General features: G+C 37.2%; 1 protein-coding gene across 2 annotated transcripts; it reads left to right on the top strand.

Annotated features, from left to right (window-relative positions):
* The first annotated feature begins 7,086 nt into the window (after positions 1 to 7,086).
* Positions 7,087 to 20,164, top strand: LOC147391227 (protein transport protein SEC16B homolog). 2 transcript variants are annotated; one of them, XM_086417140.1, is made up of 15 exons: positions 7,087 to 7,243; positions 7,402 to 9,334; positions 9,425 to 9,742; positions 9,941 to 10,069; positions 10,528 to 10,650; positions 10,767 to 10,937; positions 11,081 to 11,092; positions 11,279 to 11,404; positions 11,520 to 11,654; positions 14,667 to 14,794; positions 14,874 to 14,982; positions 15,071 to 15,370; positions 18,455 to 18,601; positions 18,714 to 19,012; positions 19,109 to 20,164. In XM_086417140.1, exons 2-15 carry the CDS (start codon positions 7,691 to 7,693, stop codon positions 19,653 to 19,655), a joined length of 4,188 nt encoding a protein of 1,395 aa, XP_086273266.1. In that variant the 5' UTR covers positions 7,087 to 7,243; positions 7,402 to 7,690; the 3' UTR covers positions 19,656 to 20,164. The 2 variants fall into 2 exon arrangements, with proteins under 2 accessions (XP_086273266.1, XP_086273267.1); XM_086417141.1 differs by lacking the exon at positions 11,081 to 11,092.
* The last annotated feature ends 117 nt before the right edge of the window (positions 20,165 to 20,281 follow it).

The following is a 20,281-nucleotide window of genomic DNA, read 5'->3' as shown; positions in this document are numbered from 1 at the left end:
CATTATAAAATGAACCTAGAATCTTATCTTAGGCTTACTAGGTTCTACAGACTTCTAGACACGGAAGAGCTCGCAATCCCAATACGGAACTACTGATGAGCTCGGATATAGAATTCATAGTGATGCTCTATGATTATCTCTAATGCCCGTGGTATCAGTCTATTCCTCAAAACATAACAGATCTGTATCCCATATGGATCTAATACTATGTTTTGATGCCATCTGTGGCGCCCCGCAGAACACTAACACAAATCCCAAGGCCAAATCCCAAGGTACTAGGTGGCACCTTGAAATTTAGGCGTGGCTCTCTTTGTTTATGTTAGTGTTCCACGGAACTCGAAAACATCGTAATCTAATATACCACAAATTCTGACCATATATAAAGGCAACACGAAAATAATAGCGGAAGACTGAAAATATCTAATACATGAGTATATCAGAGTGCGGAAGTTTAACAATATACAAGATTTCCAAAGTACTCTTACTCTAATACAAACCTAACACTCACTCCAAAATCTACATACATCTTAGACGAAACTGACATCACTAAGGGGTATAGCCCTAGTGCTCATCAAGCAATAGACTCTGATCGTCGATTTAACCGACCAGATACTCCTCACTTAACGACTTTGCGCCTATCTCGATAACTACAAGTGTTGAAACTAACAAAATAGGAAGGAAAGGATGAGTAATGTTGGTTACCCAGTAAGTCCACAACCAATTCCTACTAATAACCTCCCCTAAATATGGTCGAGTAAGCATGCTGAACAGTTTAACATATGCAAAGTTTTACAAGAGAAAATACGATTAACTGGTACATATAACCAGGGATGAGCAGCTAAATAGTTTAAAAGTTTACATCACATCAATCATCGGTACTCACTATACATTTTTCATTTTATGCAAATATAGTTGACAACATCGAAATAGTAGACATGCTTTTCAGTTTATACTTCGAAATATAACAACAGATACATAGTACAATTTGTGGAGTATTGGAATTAAAGAGTTGGGATTCACGATTGGATCACTCCCAGTCGGGACATGATATTCCTCAATAACATCGTAGTTCCTGATTTTGTGGTTGGTCGCTGTTTACCACGCTTGCGGGACCGTTTATCCGGCTCAGGCTGGCCATTTGACGTGACTGTAAGTAATAGGTCTCTTTTTGATGTGTCAAAACGTTCGACTACTACTAAATTGTTAGTGATCACTGACTAATTATCTTCGTCTATGCTTATCAGGCGTGCATGTAATTCTCAAAATAATACTCCACTCGTATACGACCACCTTCACAATACATGTTCACTAGTAAAGATAAGAGAGGAATGGACCCGGATTCCAGTTGTGACTCCACTCTCATACGCGTCTCATACCACGTATGAGCTTGGTGGTCCCTACCGTACATCCCTCCAGATGATGTGACGCAATATCCTTTCAAGCATTTACAGACCCTTTAACAGCTCACAAAATAACTACATATATATATATATATATATATATATATATATATATATATTATTTTTCATTTAAAATAAAAGAGAAATTAACAGAACAGGGTTGAGAATGGATATCCAGTTCCTACCATGCAACCATGGCCACCCGGCCTAAAATAAACAACAATACTCGGAGCCTCTATGCCAACATAAATTCAAATAAACATGCAACATTTTCATTAATAACCTGGATATCCTTTCACCAACCTACATACAACATACAATGTAAAATGTAGACATCACCCCTCGGGTGTGACTCTAACATTTTACCGATTCATCCTTTTTTTCATTCTCTCGATATTCTCATTTTTCGTCTTTTCAAATCAAATCCATCTTTTTCAATCTTTCAAAGTCATTTTTTGGTATTTCCATCGAAAACCATTAAGGTTTATTCAAATGAGGTCTCAACAGGTATGCGAAGGCAAACTGCCAAAATTATAAAAACTGATGAAAATTTGGCTAAGTGTCGAAAACTTAATTTTTCAAAGTTGTCGAAATTAAAAATAGATTTTCATAAATGAAGGCCCTCGACAACATAAGAAGAGCCATGTAGTTTTGTAACCTAATTCAAAGAAATGCAAAAGATATCACGCGAATACTTAAAACATTCTCGTCGTGATGAAAATTTATTTTTTTTTCCACTTCGTTTGAAGGAGTTACGGGGGCCATAAATAGTCGTTTTGACATGTAAAAAGCATGAGGAATCCAAAAAAAATATCAAAAAAAATCGGGTGCTTTTTGATTTTCACGGTAGCACCGTGCCTGGACTTCGACGACTCACGGTAGCACCGTGACTGGAGCATGGTGGTACCATCAGAACGTGAGATTTTTACGAAAATTTTCCATTTTTTCTTCATTTCTTTGAGTTTTTCACTCGTTTTCGATTCTAATAACCTACCCACGGATCCAATAATTAAATCACGATAAAATACATCAAATACCTTAGGTCTAGCATGAATTTGAAGCAATTATAACAACATTCTACGATTTTTAAAACACAACATAAGTTTCGAAACATCCCTAAATGTAATTTTTCGAAATATATGGTTATTAATAAGAATCGAGAGTCCCTTACTCTTGTGATTGTTGGACACGATAAGCTAGCTTGGAAATGAAGGAGTGGCGGTCCGGAACATCGAATTTGGTGGAACTTGAATGGCAAATGAAACGGTTTGGTTGCAAAACCCTCGATGGAAGTGTTCTTCCCATTTCTAATGACAAACAATGACATTCCTATGATTTGGATGAGACTCCAAGTGGTTATAAACAAACCCACTTGTTTATTTTTGTGGGAGACCAAGAGAACGAAAAGGAAATGGAGGTTTAATGGGGTGAGCACGTGGAGCTCGACAACACCGACGACTTTGCCTTCTTCGTCGAGGTTCAACTCGGACTCGCTTGCGATAGATATTGATGGAAAGGGTTGAAACCTTAGGTTTGGAGAATGGGCTGATCTTTTGTGAGTTGGAGAGTAGAAAGTGAATAAAAGAAATGAGTTGATTATTTTTATAATAAAAGTTGAGGGGCATTTTTGTATTTTTCCTTCGTTTACATTTTCGACAAAATCTTGACCATTCGAACTCGGAAATTGACATATGAGTACTCCATTTCGAATAATTTTTTGTTGCGGACCTCATGATATAGTTAAATTTTGCTGATTCTTCCTTTATGAAAAATTCACTATTTTTTATCCTACTTAACGCAAAATTCGAGGATTTTATAACTTTTTCATCCGAACTCGAATTCGAACTTGCTTACAGGTTAAAGTATATATTTAGACCTCTTTGAATCCAATGACAGAGTCAGTTTTTGTTAAAAATGATTGGAATAATATCTGAGTATTTTACTCTAATTTCTTTCTTCGGTATTTTTCTCAAAATATCACCATTTGACTTTTTCGAGATACGAGTTGAAAATCTGGGGTGTTACACCTTCCTTCTTCTTCCTATTCTTTTATGTCTTCTTGAGTCTTTAGTATGATATGAGAGTATATATTTGTTTTTGAGGATTAATTGTGAGAATAAGAGAATGAAAATAGAAGTTAATTGAGAGAGGATTTTTTTGTATGAGACTTGGTACCCATTTTGGAAGGGGAGAGGGGGTATTTATAGGTGTTTGGAAGATAATTTAGGGATAAAATGAGGTGAAGTGTTGGGAGAGTAGAGAATGACATAGGTTTTGAAGGTGATGGGTATGAAATTTAGAGTTGGGAAGATGGTAGTTGTATAATGAGTAAAAATGGATAATGTTTTGATTCAAATGATTTGGATCTTACCCAATCCATTTGGGTAGAATGTTTGATGAGGTAAGATGAGTGATATGTGATGGAGATAATCGGGGTATAAGGGGTTAGGTGTTTGATTGAGTGTTAGGTTGGTTGAAAATATGAGGTGTTTATATTAGAAGAATGGATTGTGTAAGGAATTAGGTGTTTAAATTTTTGGGAGGGTTAATGAGATGATGACATGTGTTAAAAGGATGGGGAGATGATGTGATTTAGATAGATTGATTGGAGAGAAAAAGTGTTAGATTGGAGATCAGGGGTGTAGGTTTGATTTGTAGAAATGGATTTATAAGTGATGATGAGGATAGGTTAGAGAAGGGTATTGATTGAAATGAAGGGGGTTAGATGATTTGTTTAGAGAATGGATGATGTGGTAGGTTAGGGAAGAGAATGAGTTGAGGTGATTTTTGGAGAGAGGTGATGTGGGTAGATAGATTGTTAGAGAAAGGTAATGGGAGTAGGTAGTTGGATGAGGGAGGTGAGATGGGGTGATGACATGTGTCATTTTTTATTATCAAAATGGGGATTGGTTGATATGGATAATGGTCTGTGGGTTAGGGTTATGGGTATATTGGTGGATTGGATATGGATAATGATTTTATGGGCTTTAGTGTATTGGGCTTGGGTTATGGAAGGTTGTAGATTATTTGAGATTGGGTAGGGTTTGTTTTATGATGGGGTTGGATGTGTTGGTGATTTTTTTAGGATTTGGGTAAATATGAAATTAGGTTTAGGTTAGGGAAGGTGGTGGGTATCCCAAGTCTCAATTTACATTTATTTATCTTTTTAAGGATTTTGGAAATCATTGGATCAATCAAAATGTCATGTTTTGCCAAATTGGGCCATAGAGGCCCTTCGGTGAATTTTATTGCAAATTTGGTGTTTTGGTCTTGGAAGCGTAGTGATGAAGGTTGGGAAAGTGTAGGGTAGGTCAAATTCTTTTTTGTTAGCCCACTAGACTCTTAGGGGGTCTTAGGAACCTTGGTTCGATCAAAATGTCATTTTTCACTGATTTAGGTCTTTGAGGCCCATTGGCAAATTTTGTTGAAAATCTAACATTTTTGGGCCTTTTTGAGTAAGGGCCTGTTTAAATTGGGGTGTTACAATAGTTTTCCGTTGCGTATATTCTTATATCTTAGCATTATTATTCTTGTTTGCTTATCAGGTTGTGTGTATGTTCACATCACACCTCGAGATCCTGATTAATGAATCATAGGGATTCGTGTTTGGATTTTGGGGCGTGACACCAATTTACAAGTTGAAGAATCGCGAACCATTTATTTTTTTGTAAATCATTTTTGATGGGGTTAGAAGTTTTGGAATGAGACGCTTTTTGGTGAGAATGATCCCATTTCGAAACTTCTAACTCATATAAGATAAAAATCATTGTCATAGCTCAATAAAAATAGAGTGACAAAACTAGTGTGGGGAACTTTTTCAAACAAATAAAGTGGTTGATATCTACATAAGTTCTAATGTCATAGCTCAAAATAACATAAACTTTCGTACCAGTGAACACTATAATTTCTAAACCAAACTAATTTTATCCCTCAAATCAAGATAGTTAATTAACACACCACATCGTACTTAAACAAATGGATATCTAGTATTCAAAATTCATGTCTAATCGAAATTCATACTCATCACTTCATTAGGAAATTCAAGAAAATTAAGGTTCAATGTTGTCATAAGTATTTCAAATTGTGGGATTTATGAAAATGAGATGACTTTCTCATTAACAGGAGGAGAACAAACACCAATGGCAGTATCAAACTCATTTTCTAAACTTAGTTTATTGGTTGATTCAAACAAAAATTGCCTAATTTGGTTCAATTTAGGAGTGGGTACATCTGAGGATTACTTAATGCTCACTCAGATTTTATGTGAAACTGAAAATCAGTGCAGAAAATATTGATTAATGGTAAAAATTCATCACGATTATATAAGAATCCATTAAGAACAAATAAATTTTCATAATACATATACAAAATTTTTAAATAAATTCAAAACTTGCCTTAACACAAAACACACAAATTCTCATAATATATACAAAATAGTGCACATTAAGATGAGAAGCAACCACAAAACTTTCACACATGCATAGAGGCCTAAATGATTTGTTATCAGAAGTTCTTCTAACACAATGAATTATGAAATCTCCTTGATTTATGTGAACATTCCAGAAATCTCGATTCATTAGGGAAATTGCCAAACATTCAAAAGTATGAGAAGATAATACAATTAATACACGCTTACGTGGACTGCTAAATAATTGGTTTACTCACTTGATTCTACATTCACAAAATACCTGACTTTGCATACCATGTTAGTATGCAAAGAAATATTGGAGAATGGAATTTGATCATAAAAGATCAACAATCAAAACGAGCTGAATCCCAAAAAGAGTTTTGAAAACTAATTAGAAAATTGCTATGAAGTTGAAACATTCTCTACAATCACATGTTTTATGATTTAACATCCAATATTTTAGTCATTTATCAAGTATTTAAAAGTCATAGAGCAATAAATTGTTCTCATTGGGGAAATCATCACAGAATAACATACAAAATCCTATTTTATATTTTATCTACTTAAAATCAAACATTCAAAAGTGATAGAAAATTGAAGAAAGAGAGGTTACATGTGCTTTGCATTGAAAATATGCTAACTAACAATATATCTACAAATAAATTTAATTTTTTTTCAATGAATCAAGGATCTTTTCCCATGAAATTAAAGATGATGGTCATGACGGTCTCGATCCAACTTGTTTATCATAATAATAAATCATCGTGGTTGTTCAAAACTTTATCAAATGATATTAGCAAGGTCCTTCGTACAATAATAATTCGTTAGGTTAAGGTTTCATTGCAAGTAACAAAGACAATTTTTTACTATTAGAATTTCTTTTGAGAGAGAGAGAGAGAGATTTGTCTAAGAGCATGAGTATTTTTCTCAAACAAAGTGGTAATTGCAGTAAATTGCCCGATTTGCTATATTATTTTTAAAAAAACCTCCTTAATTTCTGAAAACTGCAAACGTATGGAATTATTTGCTATAAAATTGTCTTTTTAATTATTTTAATTATAAAAGCACTATCAACAAATGATGTATAAAATGAAATTGTCTATTTAAAATTAAAAAAGAAAATTGAATTAATAAATCCTAACTTGGACATTGGCACGCCTACTAGTAAAATCATAATCAGAGAAGATTTGTGTACAAATGACCGAAACCAACATGTGACAAATGGCTAAAATTAAATCCTCACAAGAAAACAGAAAAATTGAATTATTAAAAGTTAAAAAATAATAAAAAAAGAAAGAAAGAAAGAAAAAACGAAACAGAAGAGAAAAAAAGGTCAAAATTGAGGCTTTGCTGGGTGTCGGGGGTGATGTGTCGGCTCTTGCGAAATTGACTCTCTCTCTCTCCAATCGCTCTGCAAATCCTTTCAGGTTGATCGGTAAGTTGTCGATTTTGATTACGTATATTTTTTTTTGGACTTCAATGGAAGATGTCGAATTTATGTGGGAAGTTCTCTATTTGTCAGGTTTTTTATTTTTTGATTTATGATTTTAAAATGTTAGAGCTTGAATAACATTAGATCTCTCTCTCGTTTAGGGTTTCCTGCTCAATGATCTAGAGTTAGAGCCGTGGTTTGTCGTTTTGAAGGCGATCCCTCTGCTTTGGATCCCTAGGGTTTTTGTTTCTGCAAAATTTGGGGCTCATATTTTCTCGTAGCGGCTGAAAGAAAATTTTCTTCGATCCTGTACGGTTTTGGATTCGCAGAAGATTTGTTAGGGATTGAAATCGATCGTTGGTGTGGTGAATTCGGTTGAATTTTGTTGAGTTTGGGCGGATCGAGTCCAGAAGTTTGTGAGAAGGATCTTAGGTATTAGGGTTACATTCGATGGCTTCTCCTCCATTTCAGTTGGAGGATCAGACAGATGCGGACTTCTTCGACAAGCTTGTTGATGATGAATTTAGGGTTTCAGAATCTAATCCTAGTTTTGTAGATGGTGTTGACTCTGATGAGGTGAAAGCATTTTCGAATCTGAACATTGTTGAGGTTGGTAATATCTCCGAAGATTCGGGTGGCGAAGGTGGGTTTGCACCCGAAGAGGAAAAACATTCCACCGATGTAATTGTGCCTTCGTCCGATGCTCCTGAAAAGGATATTTTGGTTTCTGAGGAGAGTATTTCTCTCGTATCATCCAATTCAGTTGTTTTGGATAACAGGGTTGAGTTCAGTGATGGTGCGACGGGTGTGGATGTTTCTTCAGAATCCTCGACCAGCAAAAGCAGTGGATCTAAGAGTACAAGCATTAAGGAGGTTCAATGGAGTTCCTTTTATGCAGATTCTGCTCAAAATGGTGGGAATGGGTTTGGGTCGTATTCAGATTTCTTTAGAGAGGAGGGAGATCCATTTGCGAATGTGGTTGACTCTAATCTGAAGGTTGACTCTAATCAAGATGAACAAGCTTATGTAGCATCGATTGAACAGATACCCGTTGATCAGAATTTGGATAACAGCCAATATTGGGAAAATCTGTATCCGGGATGGAGGTATGACCCGAATACTGGGGAGTGGCATCAAGTGGAAGATCACAATGCAGCAGCAAATGCCCCTCAAGTAACAAGTGGTGGTGATCTTGTATCGGGCCAGACGACTGAAGTTTCATATTTGCAACAAGCAGCTCAGTCCGTTGTGGGAACTGTAGCTGAGGGTTGTACAACTGGTAATGTCTCTACTTGGAATCAGGCCTCACAAGAGAGCACCGAGTACCCATCACATATGGTTTTCGATCCTCAATATCCTGGTTGGTACTACGATACAATTGCCCAAGAGTGGTGTGCTTTGGAATCATATACTCCGGCTGTTCAATCTACTAGTACAGCTCATGATCAGAAAATTCAAGATAGGAATGATTCGAACACCGGTTTCTTCCCGATCACAGAAGAAAATAACATATATGGTGATGGATCACAACGCTTGGGTGGTCAAAACCAAGGAGGCGGAGGGGATTGGGCTGGTTCTGGAAGCAACAACGTTCAGCAGAATTTGAATATGTGGCAACTTCAGACGGCCGCTAAGACCGATTCTTTAGCTGGTTTTACTGAAAATCGGCAATCGGAGAACCTTTATGGATCAAGGGATCTTATAAACAATTTCCCAGATCAACAAATGGGTTTCAAATCCATGGGAACATCTTCTTTGTATGAACAGACAAGTCATAATTATGGTGGCAATGACATTGGAACTGGCTTTCAAAGCTTTGTTCCTGCTAACAACTTCTCTCCGCAAATCAGTCTGCCAAAGGTGGAGCAGAGCCAGTCGATGCCTTTCTCACATGATTACTACGGAAGTCAGAAATCTACAAATTATTCTCACCAACCATTTCAAACTGGCACACAATTATCTTTTAATCCGAATGAGGGAAGGTCATCTGCAGGTCGTCCTCCACATGCTTTGGTTACTTTTGGGTTTGGTGGAAAACTTGTAGTCATGAAAGATAACAGTTCTTTTGTCACAAAATCAGCGTACGGAAGCCAGGTTAGGCATTCAGCTCTTTTTAATTCTATTCTCATTGAATTTGTTTTAATGTGAGTTTGGATTTTATAATTTTTGTGTTTATATGTGCAGGACTCTGTTGGAGGCTCAATTTCGGTTCTTGACTTGATGGATGTTGTGATTGACAAAAATTCACCAATTGTTGGTGTTGGTGTTAGTGATTACTTCCGTACTTTGTGCCAACAATCCTTTCCCGGCCCGCTAGTTGGTGGAAATGTTGGAAGTAAAGAACTAAATAAATGGATTGATGAGAGGATCACAAACTGTGAATCACCCAATATGGACTATAGAAAAGGAACACTCTTGAGGTTGCTTCTCTCTTTGCTGAAAATAGCTTGTCAGCATTATGGAAAACTTCGATCTCCTTTTGGTACTGACCCATCATTGAAGGTAAAATATGATTATGCCTTCAAAAAGTTTGGTGAAACCTTAATATAAACACCAATTAGTTGTTTCTATGTTTTTTGTATCTTTCATGGAAAAACATATATACATTTCAGATCTCATTTTGTAGAGATTTTCAAATTCACCAAAATCCATCTTACAAGTTCAATTGGCCTTCATTTGGGTTTATTTTTTTCATGATAGGAAAGTGATCGTCCAGAATCAGCAGTGGCGAAGCTTTTTGGTTCCGCTAAAAGGAATGGTGTTCAACCGAGTGGATATGGTGCCCTTATTCATTGCTTGCAAAATGTGCCTTCTGAAGGGCAACTTCTGGTACATAATGATTCTTTTGCAAGCTGCTATTATTAAAGAGTTGCTATTGGCATCCCAACATTTACTTATTACGCCCCAATTAAAAAAAAAAGTAAATGGTTGGGAGTAAGTAAAAGTTGGGTCTCAATAGAAGCTCTCTTTCATGTTTTTTTTTTTTTTTTAATGTTAGGTTTTGATTTTTTGGGTTTAAGATTTTATATGAGCCTAATCATAATTGTAAACAATTACTGAAATTGTTTGAACGAGTGTTTTAATGTTTTATAATATTGAGATAATAATTTGAGCCAAACCTTTGCATTGTTTGAATGGTGTGTTCTAATCTTTAATTGGGATGTGATAAATAATTTAAGAAATTGCGGTGTAACAAATAAAAGTTGGGGGGCCAATAGCAGCTCTCTATTATTGTCATCGTAGGAAAAGCTTTCATTTAGTGACAGCACGCTACCATCTTTTTGTAGGCAACTGCTGCTGAGGTACAGAACCTTCTTGTTTCTGGTAGAACAAAAGAGGCTCTCCAGTATGCACAAGAAGGTCAGTTGTGGGGACCTGCGCTTATTCTTGCAGCACAGCTTGGCGATCAGGTCAGACTGCGTTAATTCACCTTTCTTTCCAGTCACTTCTATGTGGTTGAAATAATTTAATCTGTAATTTATCCAAAATTTACTCGATTCTCTTCTTTCCTTCTGAACCAATGCAGTATTATGTTGATACCGTGAAACAAATGGCGCATCGCCAGTTGGTAGCAGGATCACCTTTACGGACATTGTGCTTGCTAATAGCAGGCCAACCGGCAGATGTGTTTTCTGCAGACAGCACAACTAGCAGTGCTCTTCCTGGTGCTGTAAACATGTCTCAACCGTATCCACAGGTGATTCGTCTGCTTGAACAGATTTTTCATTGGTTGCACTTGTTGGCTATTCTATTTTTTGATTCTTTCGATCTTCCTTTTGCTGTATCTATTGCGGCCAATATGTAACTTCTATCATATATGACAAGTCATGGTTACTGTAGATACTGGGAGATGTATGTAAGCTTTACGCTATTCCCTTCTTTGAGGTTCTCCTGTAAACTGTACTATTTGGATCTCCGGGGACTGGCTCTCCCATTCCTGATTTCCAGAACTCAATTGTAGTCTGTCCATTACATAACATTTTTTTTTTCTATATATTTGCTTTAGGGAGCTCACATGTGTTTTTGAATGAGATACAGATTGGTCCTAATGGAATGCTAGATGATTGGGAAGAGAATTTGGCCATCATAACTTCAAACAGAACGAAAGGTGATGAACTTGTAATTCTTCATCTGGGAGATTGCCTATGGAAGGAGAGAGGAGAGGTTTGTCTTTCATAGTGGTTCTTCTAATTTTGGGTTTTTATTTTTCCTATTTCTTCTAAGAAAGATGTTAGTCTTCAACGTGGCATTTTCCTTATTCCAACATTTAATGGTACAGATTACTGCTGCGCACATCTGCTACTTGGTTGCAGAAGCAAACTTTGAGTCATTTTCCGATGGTGCAAGACTCTGTCTTATTGGTGCAGACCACTGGAAATTCCCCCGAACATATGCTAGCCCTGAGGCCATTCAGGTCCTTCCCCTTCGATTTGGTTTTCATTGTATCACTTTGTGAAGAAGTTGGGTATTGTTTCTTCATGCTGGAATTGGTTTTTATACACTTGATGCTTTTAATTCTCATCATTGTTGACTTATTGACATGGTAGAGTGCTCAAATGGCTACATTGACCGCATTTATGGCTCACTAATTTATGGAGGGGCAAAAAAGGATTCCGATTCAATCTTTGTCGAATCTTGCTGTACACCAGCCACACCTTACTAAAATATGATGTTGTATTTTATTTATAGACATACACAAATATGTAGTTCATTGTATGGCATGATGCTTCACCTAACTAGTGTTGTCTTGGGTTGTTCTCTAATTATGTTTGTCTTGCAGTGAACTTTGTAGAATGCTTTGTCCTCGTTTTTTGCTAGCAGCATCTTATGTTACATGGATATAGGTAAGGTCGCTAGAGTTAGACATGGGTATGAAGTGCCGGATTCGGCAAACCCTGAAAAGTAGGATTCTTGGACTCGACATTATACTATAGGTAATAGTTTGGAGTTACTTCATTACAGACTAGAGGATACACATATTCGATGTTATATTTGCTACAACTAAGGTCTTAATTGGAAATACTAAGCCCAACAAAGAAAAAAGATCTTCACTGGAAATGATGGAATTCATAATCTCTGGTAAATGTTAATTAATACCCAGCTATAAAGGAAGGAAAACCAATTCAGCACTGTTGTAGGAGATTTGATGGATTTTTAGAATTTGACACATGTCTCTGGCAGGTTCTCCACCCTTTTAGAAGAGTCCATGCAACATTGGTAGCATCCATTTTCTTTCTTTCCTTTTTCCTGATAAATGAAAGTAGCATCCATTTTCTTTAATCTTGCAATGATGAGGATTGCTTAAGGTGCTTCCCTTTATATCTTTCTCAATATGGGAGAATTTTGGAGAGTCTCTTGGTAGCTTTTGTTGCAAAATTTACTAAAAAAAAAAAAAAAAGAAAGGAATTCTGTCAGAGCTGGTTTACCTCTATGACTTCAAGAATAAGTTGCAATCATTCATATCAAACTGCTACTGGGTGCATATTGTTTTTCTTTTCTTTTCCTTTTTTTATTCCTTACTAGTTTCGTTCTTGATGATCATTCAGTTATTCAAGGCAGTTGTTACAATTTATATAATAAAATACAATTGTGGACCCCCACTCTCTTTATCCCCCCTTTAAAGAGAGGTTGAGATTTAATCTCTCTAGGAATCTCAAGGACCCTTTTAACTTTAATGTCTCTCCTATTCCAAGAGTACTCTTCCAACTTTGTCGCCTTTCCTCTTCTAACCTCCTTTCCAAAAAATACTCCTCCAACTTTATTATCTTTCCTCTACCCCCCATTTCCAATAAGATCCCTCCAAACTTATTACCTTTTCTCTCCTACCCCCTTAACCCGAAAGAGGACACCCATGCCATAGGCACAGGCAAACTCTAGTGTTATTACACAAGACTTCCGTTTTCGCCCATATATGCATATGGGAGTGTTCGGCAGACAATCTTAGGGGGACAACGTTGGGAGACAAAATATGTCCTATATGGCTTCAAAGTTTTGGATTGGGCTGATTTTTTGTGAGGAGGATCTCTATGGTGAGGAGATCATCATCACAAAAATTCAACCCCAATTTGAAACTTCTAACCCCATCAAAAGTGGTTTACGAAGTGAAGATTTGCAGACCATCGATTTTTATTGTTAATTTGTAAATCACTTTTGATAGGGGTTAGAAGTTTCAGATTGGGCAGGAGATCATCCTCACAAAAAATCAGCCTATGCTGAAACTTTTAAGTCATATAGGACAAATTTTGTCTCCCAATGTTGTCCCCCTAAGATTGTCTGCTAAACACTACCTAATATATGTATATATATTTTGGATAGGCAAATGCTTGGCTAGGATGGATGGATTCTAGGGGGTTTGAACCTAGGACATTAGAACGACCCTCCACACGTCTTATCACTTAGCTAAGTGACTTCTTTTATATATATAGGGTGCTGCTTGGGGGACAACATTAGGGAGACAAAATTTGTTCTATATGGCTTAAAAGTTTTGGATTGGGCTGATTTTTTGTGAGGATGATCTCTATGGTTAGGAGATCATCTTCTCAAAAAATCAGCCCAATCTAAAACTTTTAACCCCATCAAAAGTGGTTTAGAATTGTGGACTATCAAATTTTTACCGATAATTTGTAAACCACTTTTGATGGGGTTAGAAGTTTCAGTGTGCGCAGATTTTTTGTGTGGTTGATCTCCTCACCATAGAGATCATCCTCACAAAAAATCAGCTAAATCCAAAACTTTTAAGCCATATAGGACAAATTTTGTCTCCCTAATATTGTCCCCTGGATGCTGCTATGCATAATATATATGCAGGGTCATGTTCAAGGGCCAACAAGTTTTGTCCTATATGGATTAGAAGTTTTGGAATGGGCTGATTTTTGGTGAGGATGATCTCTACGGTAAGGAGATCATCCTCACCCAAAAATCAGCCCATTCCAAAACTTCGAACCCCATGTTTACAAGTTGAAGAATTGTAGACCTTCCATTTTTTGTAAACCACTTTTGATGGGGTTAGAAGTTTTGGATCGGGCTGATTTTTGGTGAGGATGATCTCCTATGACCAAGCTGATTTTTTGGTGAGGATGATCTCCTCATCCTATGATTGAGCTGATTTTTGGTGAGGATGATCTCCTCACCATAGGAGATCATCCTCACAAAAAAAATCAGCCCATTCCGGAACTTCTAACCCATGAAGGACAAAACATGTTGGCCAAATCGTTGGCCCTTGAACATATGTGTGTGTCTCGCACTCTTTGTGATGTTTTTTCTTCTCTTTTCGTTTTACAAATTCACATCCTAAATTCTTTAACTTTGCATCCATTGCCAAAATTTTGAAGATTCAATCTTTGTATAATGATATATGTAATGTGTGTAGTTGTTGTATTGTCTTGTGAAGAATAAAACTGACTGCCTTAACCTAATATCTGGGCAGAGAACAGAATTATATGAATATTCAATGGTTCTTGGAAATTCCCAGTCTATCCTGCTACCTTTTCAGCCATATAAGCTTATCTATGCTCACATGCTGGCTGAAGTTGGGAAAGTTTCCGATTCATTGAAGTAAGTGGATTGGTTGTTTTGCTTAGTTGATGTTTTTGCTCTTGCCTTCAATTTTCTTAGTGTGGTTATGTTATCTCAGGTATTGTCAAGCAGTATTGAAGTCTCTGAAAACTGGTCGAGCACCAGAAGTGGACGTATGGAAACAATTGGTGTTATCCCTTGAAGAGCGCATAAGAACCAACCAGCAGGTATCCTTCAAGGATATAATTTGGACTTGCATACACATTCATCAATCAGTCTATTTGTACTGATTCCCTCTGATTGTTCCATTTATAGGGTGGATTCAGCACAAACTTGGCCGCGGGAAAATTAGTCGGTAAATTGCTCCCTTTCATTGATAGATCCATTCACCGCATGATGGGGCCCCTACCACCACCTGCACCATCAGTTCAAACTAATGAACATGATAGCCATGTGGGTCCAAGAGTAGCAAATAGTCAGTCAACAATGGCCGTGTCATCACTAATGCCTTCAGCGTCCATGGAACCCATAAGTGAGTGGATGGGTGAGAGCAGTAGAATGAGTGTGCCTAACAGAAGCATTTCAGAGCCAGATTTTGGTAGAAGCCCAAGACAGGTATACATCTTACCAACAAATGAATCCATTTTAATTCATAGCAGTGATTGAATTGTTGCATTGTCGTATAGAGTGTAAAGTCTAGCTGATCAAATAAGCCATTATTTCAAGTCAACCTTTGATGTTATAAATAGTATCAGTACAAACTGTTTTTGATAATGATAAGGGTAAGGGGGCCATACTCCAAAGAGTCCTTTTTCTAGAAGAAAATGTTGCAATCTGCCAACTTCGGAACAAAGATAAAGTGGAACTAGGGAAGCACCATGATGCATGAAGTAGGGATAACAAGTTTTCAAATAAGAGAAATCTACTAACATGATACCCCTTATAGTGATATGATTGGAGGTTAGGATCTTATCTAATGCGGCTAATAATATGAAAAATGCTGCCTTAGATGGAAACATAGGTCCCTAAACAACAATAGTTGGTAAATTCAGTGAAAAGACTAGATCTAGGAATTTGTAAATGACTTGATGACTAGATTTCTATCCTGATTAAATGCCCATACCCTTCAATCCTCATCCAAAGGAGAAAAAGGATATGAAAGATAAAGTTGATGAGATTAACAATTGTTTGGACATCCTAGTAATTGAAATTTCTCTTAAACCCAAAGTCCCGTGAGAACTACCTGGTTCTAACCATGAAATTTTCGATCGATAGCCTCTTTTTAGAAGACATGGAATACAAAAAGGGAAATTGTGCCTGAAGGGACAATGCACCACACTATTGGTCCTCCCAGAATCAAATCCTAGTCCTTATGCCAACCTTGAAAGCTATGCTATTATTGAATTCCAAAAGAATTTTGACATTGCCTTTGGATGTAATTTCTTTGCTTTTCTACACATTACTTAATCCATATTAACCTTCCACGTACTCTCCAAGTCTCGGCTGAACCTCCACAACCACTTTCCTAGAAGTGTTAAAGTCATATGCTTGAATTATTATTTTTTAATCTATTTTTAATTTTTTGAGAGCAGATGGGTTTTCAATTCACTATATAAAACTTGTGATTACCATCTTTATCATTACACACAAAATTTTCAATCAATTTGTCTAACAACAATTCTGCTCTCTTGGGCATAGTTAACAAAGGAATTATATTGAAATACTGGCTAGGTACTTCTAATGAATGTCATAGAAAACTTTCTAAGAGCCTAACCTTTTCCCCCAATCAATTAGTTTACATGCAACTCGGTGAGAAGACCTATACAAGGAATTGTAAATTTACCTACTTGACACCCCTAACATCTCATTATGATATGAAGATTGGAGACCAATCTCTTTGTAGTATTCTCAGTTTGTTATTCTTTTGATGTAAGTAATTTATGGAGTTTAAGGGTTTCTTTTTCGAAGATTTTCTGTTTAGATGGGAGAATGTAATTAGAGAGTAATCTTTTTGTTTGTTTGCTTTGCTTGTTTGTTGTATGCTCATTTGTGGACATCTTGTCCTCTTCTCAATAAATTTAACTTAAAAAAGAATGAAGATTAGAGACCAATCCAACTCCAGACTTTGCTTTTATGCATATTAATGCTCAGTGTGATACCTCTGAAAAAATTGATCTGATCAATTGATTCATCCAAGAAGACCAAGGTGTCATATGCAAATTGTATTTGCTAAACCATAGATCCACCTCTGCTGATCACAAAACTGGACAAGTCCATGTTGGATACTGTCTTTGACATAAATCTTTCAAAATCTCCGGCGACTATCTTAAACATGAATGGCAATAATGGGTCACCTTGCCATAACGCTCTCAAAATCCATGGTCTACTATTGACTAGAATGGAAAATGAAGATTATGATGTACAGTTCATGATCCAAATCCCATCTGAGCCAACAAATCTCAAAAATGGTTAGTGGTGTGAAACTGTGTATCCATCTGTGTCAGAGGTTGTGGTTTCAAGCTTGTAATGGATATGAGGCATCTTTGGGAAACCCAAAATGTCGATTAGTCTGTACATGTGATAACTCATCCGAAAGCCTCTGACCAGAAGTGATTATGAATGCTTGGGTATCTTTTCTTTTGGAGGGCCTTCAAGGAATTTGAGAGGTCTAATTCTTTGAGATGGTGTATGTTGTGTGAAACCTTAGGGAACGTATTGTGTTTTTGTGTATCTGCCTTATTTTCCTTATTTTCTCTTTTTTAGTAATCTTTCGTAACAGGCTGGTCAATTGGCCACCCTTCTCAATCAATAATCGTTTATCCATCATAAAATAAATAAATTGGTGTATGGAGTATAGATTACATTTTCTTTTAGAAGTTTTTTTATTTTTTTATTTTTTTGTATATGAATATTTTAAAAGCCTTTTTTTAACAGTCATAAAAGATTGGGTGACACTAAATTATAATAAGATACATGGCAAGGTCTCGGAGTTGTATCTGTATCAATGCATGTAAAGCATGGCAATCCTAAAAGTACATTGTCAATGTTACATAGGTGCCAAACTTGGCACACCACACAATGATATATTAACATCCCATGAATCAAGTGGAAATGAATGTGGCGAGAGTGGAAGTCTGAGGTGTGGGATACAACCACATGTTGTCATGAGAAAGTATTCTATGTAGTACATTTTTCAAGCACACTGTCTATAGTTTTCATGCCCAATCTTTGGGATACGTCTTCGATGGTGATTATGATGACCAACTCCATGAACTTTTGGCATGTCCTTGGTGAATCTACACTGAACATTTACTCAAGAGGTCCTCCCCTGATGTTGGATTTGAAACTTTTTCATCATAGGTTTCAAATCCATCATTTTTCAATCATGTTCCTGTTTTGAAATCATGATGGAAAAGATCTCAAATTTAATGTCTAGGAATGACCTACAAGGTTGATTATTATGTCTACCCCTATAAGGGGTGGGCCTAACGTTCCTGGTCTAGTGGGCCTAAAAAAGTGTCATGGTTAGAATGACCAACATGTTGTACAGGTATATTATTGACCAAAGATCTCGGGTTTATGTTCTTGCAAAAACGCATGTGCGCATACACACAAACACACAAAAAAACACATGCATGCACACACACAAACATGTTCTTTTAGATCTTTTACCAAATTTGTCGTGCTGACTTTATGCAGGGACAGGTTGATCAATCGAAAGGAGCTTCGTCCGATAAACAGGGAAAATCATCGGTCTCTGGTGGGCCTTCTCGCTTTGGTCGGTTTGGGTCACAGATCCTCCAAAAGACCATGGGGTGGGTCTCAAGATCCCCATCTGAGCGCCAGGTAATTTCCTGTACTACTTGATTCTGTGGCGACTACTTTTGGATTTCTCCTATCAGTTACATTTCTTGATTTTCCCCTAATCTCTTTTGTGTCTGCTACACTAATACAAAAGGCTAAACTCGGTGAAAAGAACAAATTTTATTATGATGAAAATCTCAAGCGATGGGTAGAAGAAGGTGCTGAACCTCCTGCTGAAGAAACGGCTCTACCGCCGCCACCACCAACTGCAGCATTCCAGAATGGAATGTCAGGTTACGACACTAAAACTACATTTCAAAGTGAAAGCTCACCTTCTAATGGAGGCCCTGAAATCAAAAGCCCGACTCCCTTGGAGCGCACCCCAGGGATCCCACCCATCCCACCCAGCTCAAATCAATTTTCTGCTCGTGGACGGATGGGTGTTCGATCAAGGTAAGTAAGAGAAACATTGGAAGTTTTCCAAAAATCATTTGTGCCTTTATTTTGCTCAAATGTGCCCAACAACCCTTTGGCCTGAACTTTCTGTAGGTACGTTGACACCTTTAACAAGGGCAGTGGAACCCCAACAAACTTATTCCAGTCACCTTCTCTTCCATCAGCCAAAACTGTTGGTGGTGCCAATGCAAAGTTTTTCATCCCCACCCCTGCAACCTCAGGCGAACAAACAGTAGACACAGCAGTAGAAAGCATGCAAGAAGCTGCTTTGGCCTCCACTAATGAAGATCGCTCAACATCCATGTCAATGGACTCGTTCTCGTCTCCCCTGGCACCGTCATCGACATCATCAATGCAACGGTTCCCAAGCATGAACAGCATTACCCCAACTGGGAACAAGGGTATGGGTATGCAGGGTAACAGCAATGGTTCCCTTTCTTCCCACTCACGACGGACAGCGTCATGGAGCGGAAGTATCAATGATGCCTTTAATCCTCCTAAGATAAACGAAGTAAAACCTCTAGGAGAGGCATTGGGGATGCCCCCATCATCTTTTATGCCCAGTGATTCTTCATCCATGCGGCTGCCAATGAACGGTAGTGGCAGCTTTGGGGATGACCTTCATGAAGTGGAACTCTGAGTCACGATGGTGAACAAAGGCTCTATTCTTCGGCTTCTCACTACAATCATCTCTAATCAGATCAGCACTTTCCCTAAGTCACTCTCCCCAAAAAAGCCATCCAGCTGTGGAATTGAGTTTTGTACAGGGAACTTAAGAGAGGGAATTCTGATGTTTAGACGAAATGCCTTGGCTCGAAAAACAGTTTACTTTTGAACCTGGCTTGATTTTGAGTCTCCTGTTGAGGAGTCAAATGTCCTTTTAAGAAGGCTAAGAGGACATGTGTGGTCCCATTGTATAGTTCATTTGTTGATTTATTGGACCAGATATTGTTTGTGAGAAGGCCCTTGAGAAAAAGTTGAAAGAGCCTTAGAATGGGTATATAACCCCTCTTCACAGTCCTAAGGGAAAAAAAGAAAAAAAAGTAAAGCATATTAGAATTGGGAAAAAAAATAAGATTTTATATTTTGTTTTATAGCTTTTGCAGACTCTTAGAAAGACAAATTTTGAATTCGTTCATTTTCCCCTCACTTGTTTTTTTAATCCCTTCTCATATGCCTTGATGTGAAGAGTGCTGCTCCAATATATATGTTATGTTCAGTTCAAACTTTAGAACATTTATTTTTGGGTAATTTAGACTTGCCCCT

Source organism: Akebia trifoliata, chromosome 11 (genome assembly GCF_017979445.1).
Source record: "Akebia trifoliata isolate Shusen 1 chromosome 11, ASM1797944v1, whole genome shotgun sequence".
Taxonomy (NCBI): domain Eukaryota; kingdom Viridiplantae; phylum Streptophyta; class Magnoliopsida; order Ranunculales; family Lardizabalaceae; genus Akebia; species Akebia trifoliata.
The sequence above is the reverse complement of the archived record's forward strand: the minus strand, read 5'-3'. Positions and strand labels throughout refer to the sequence as shown.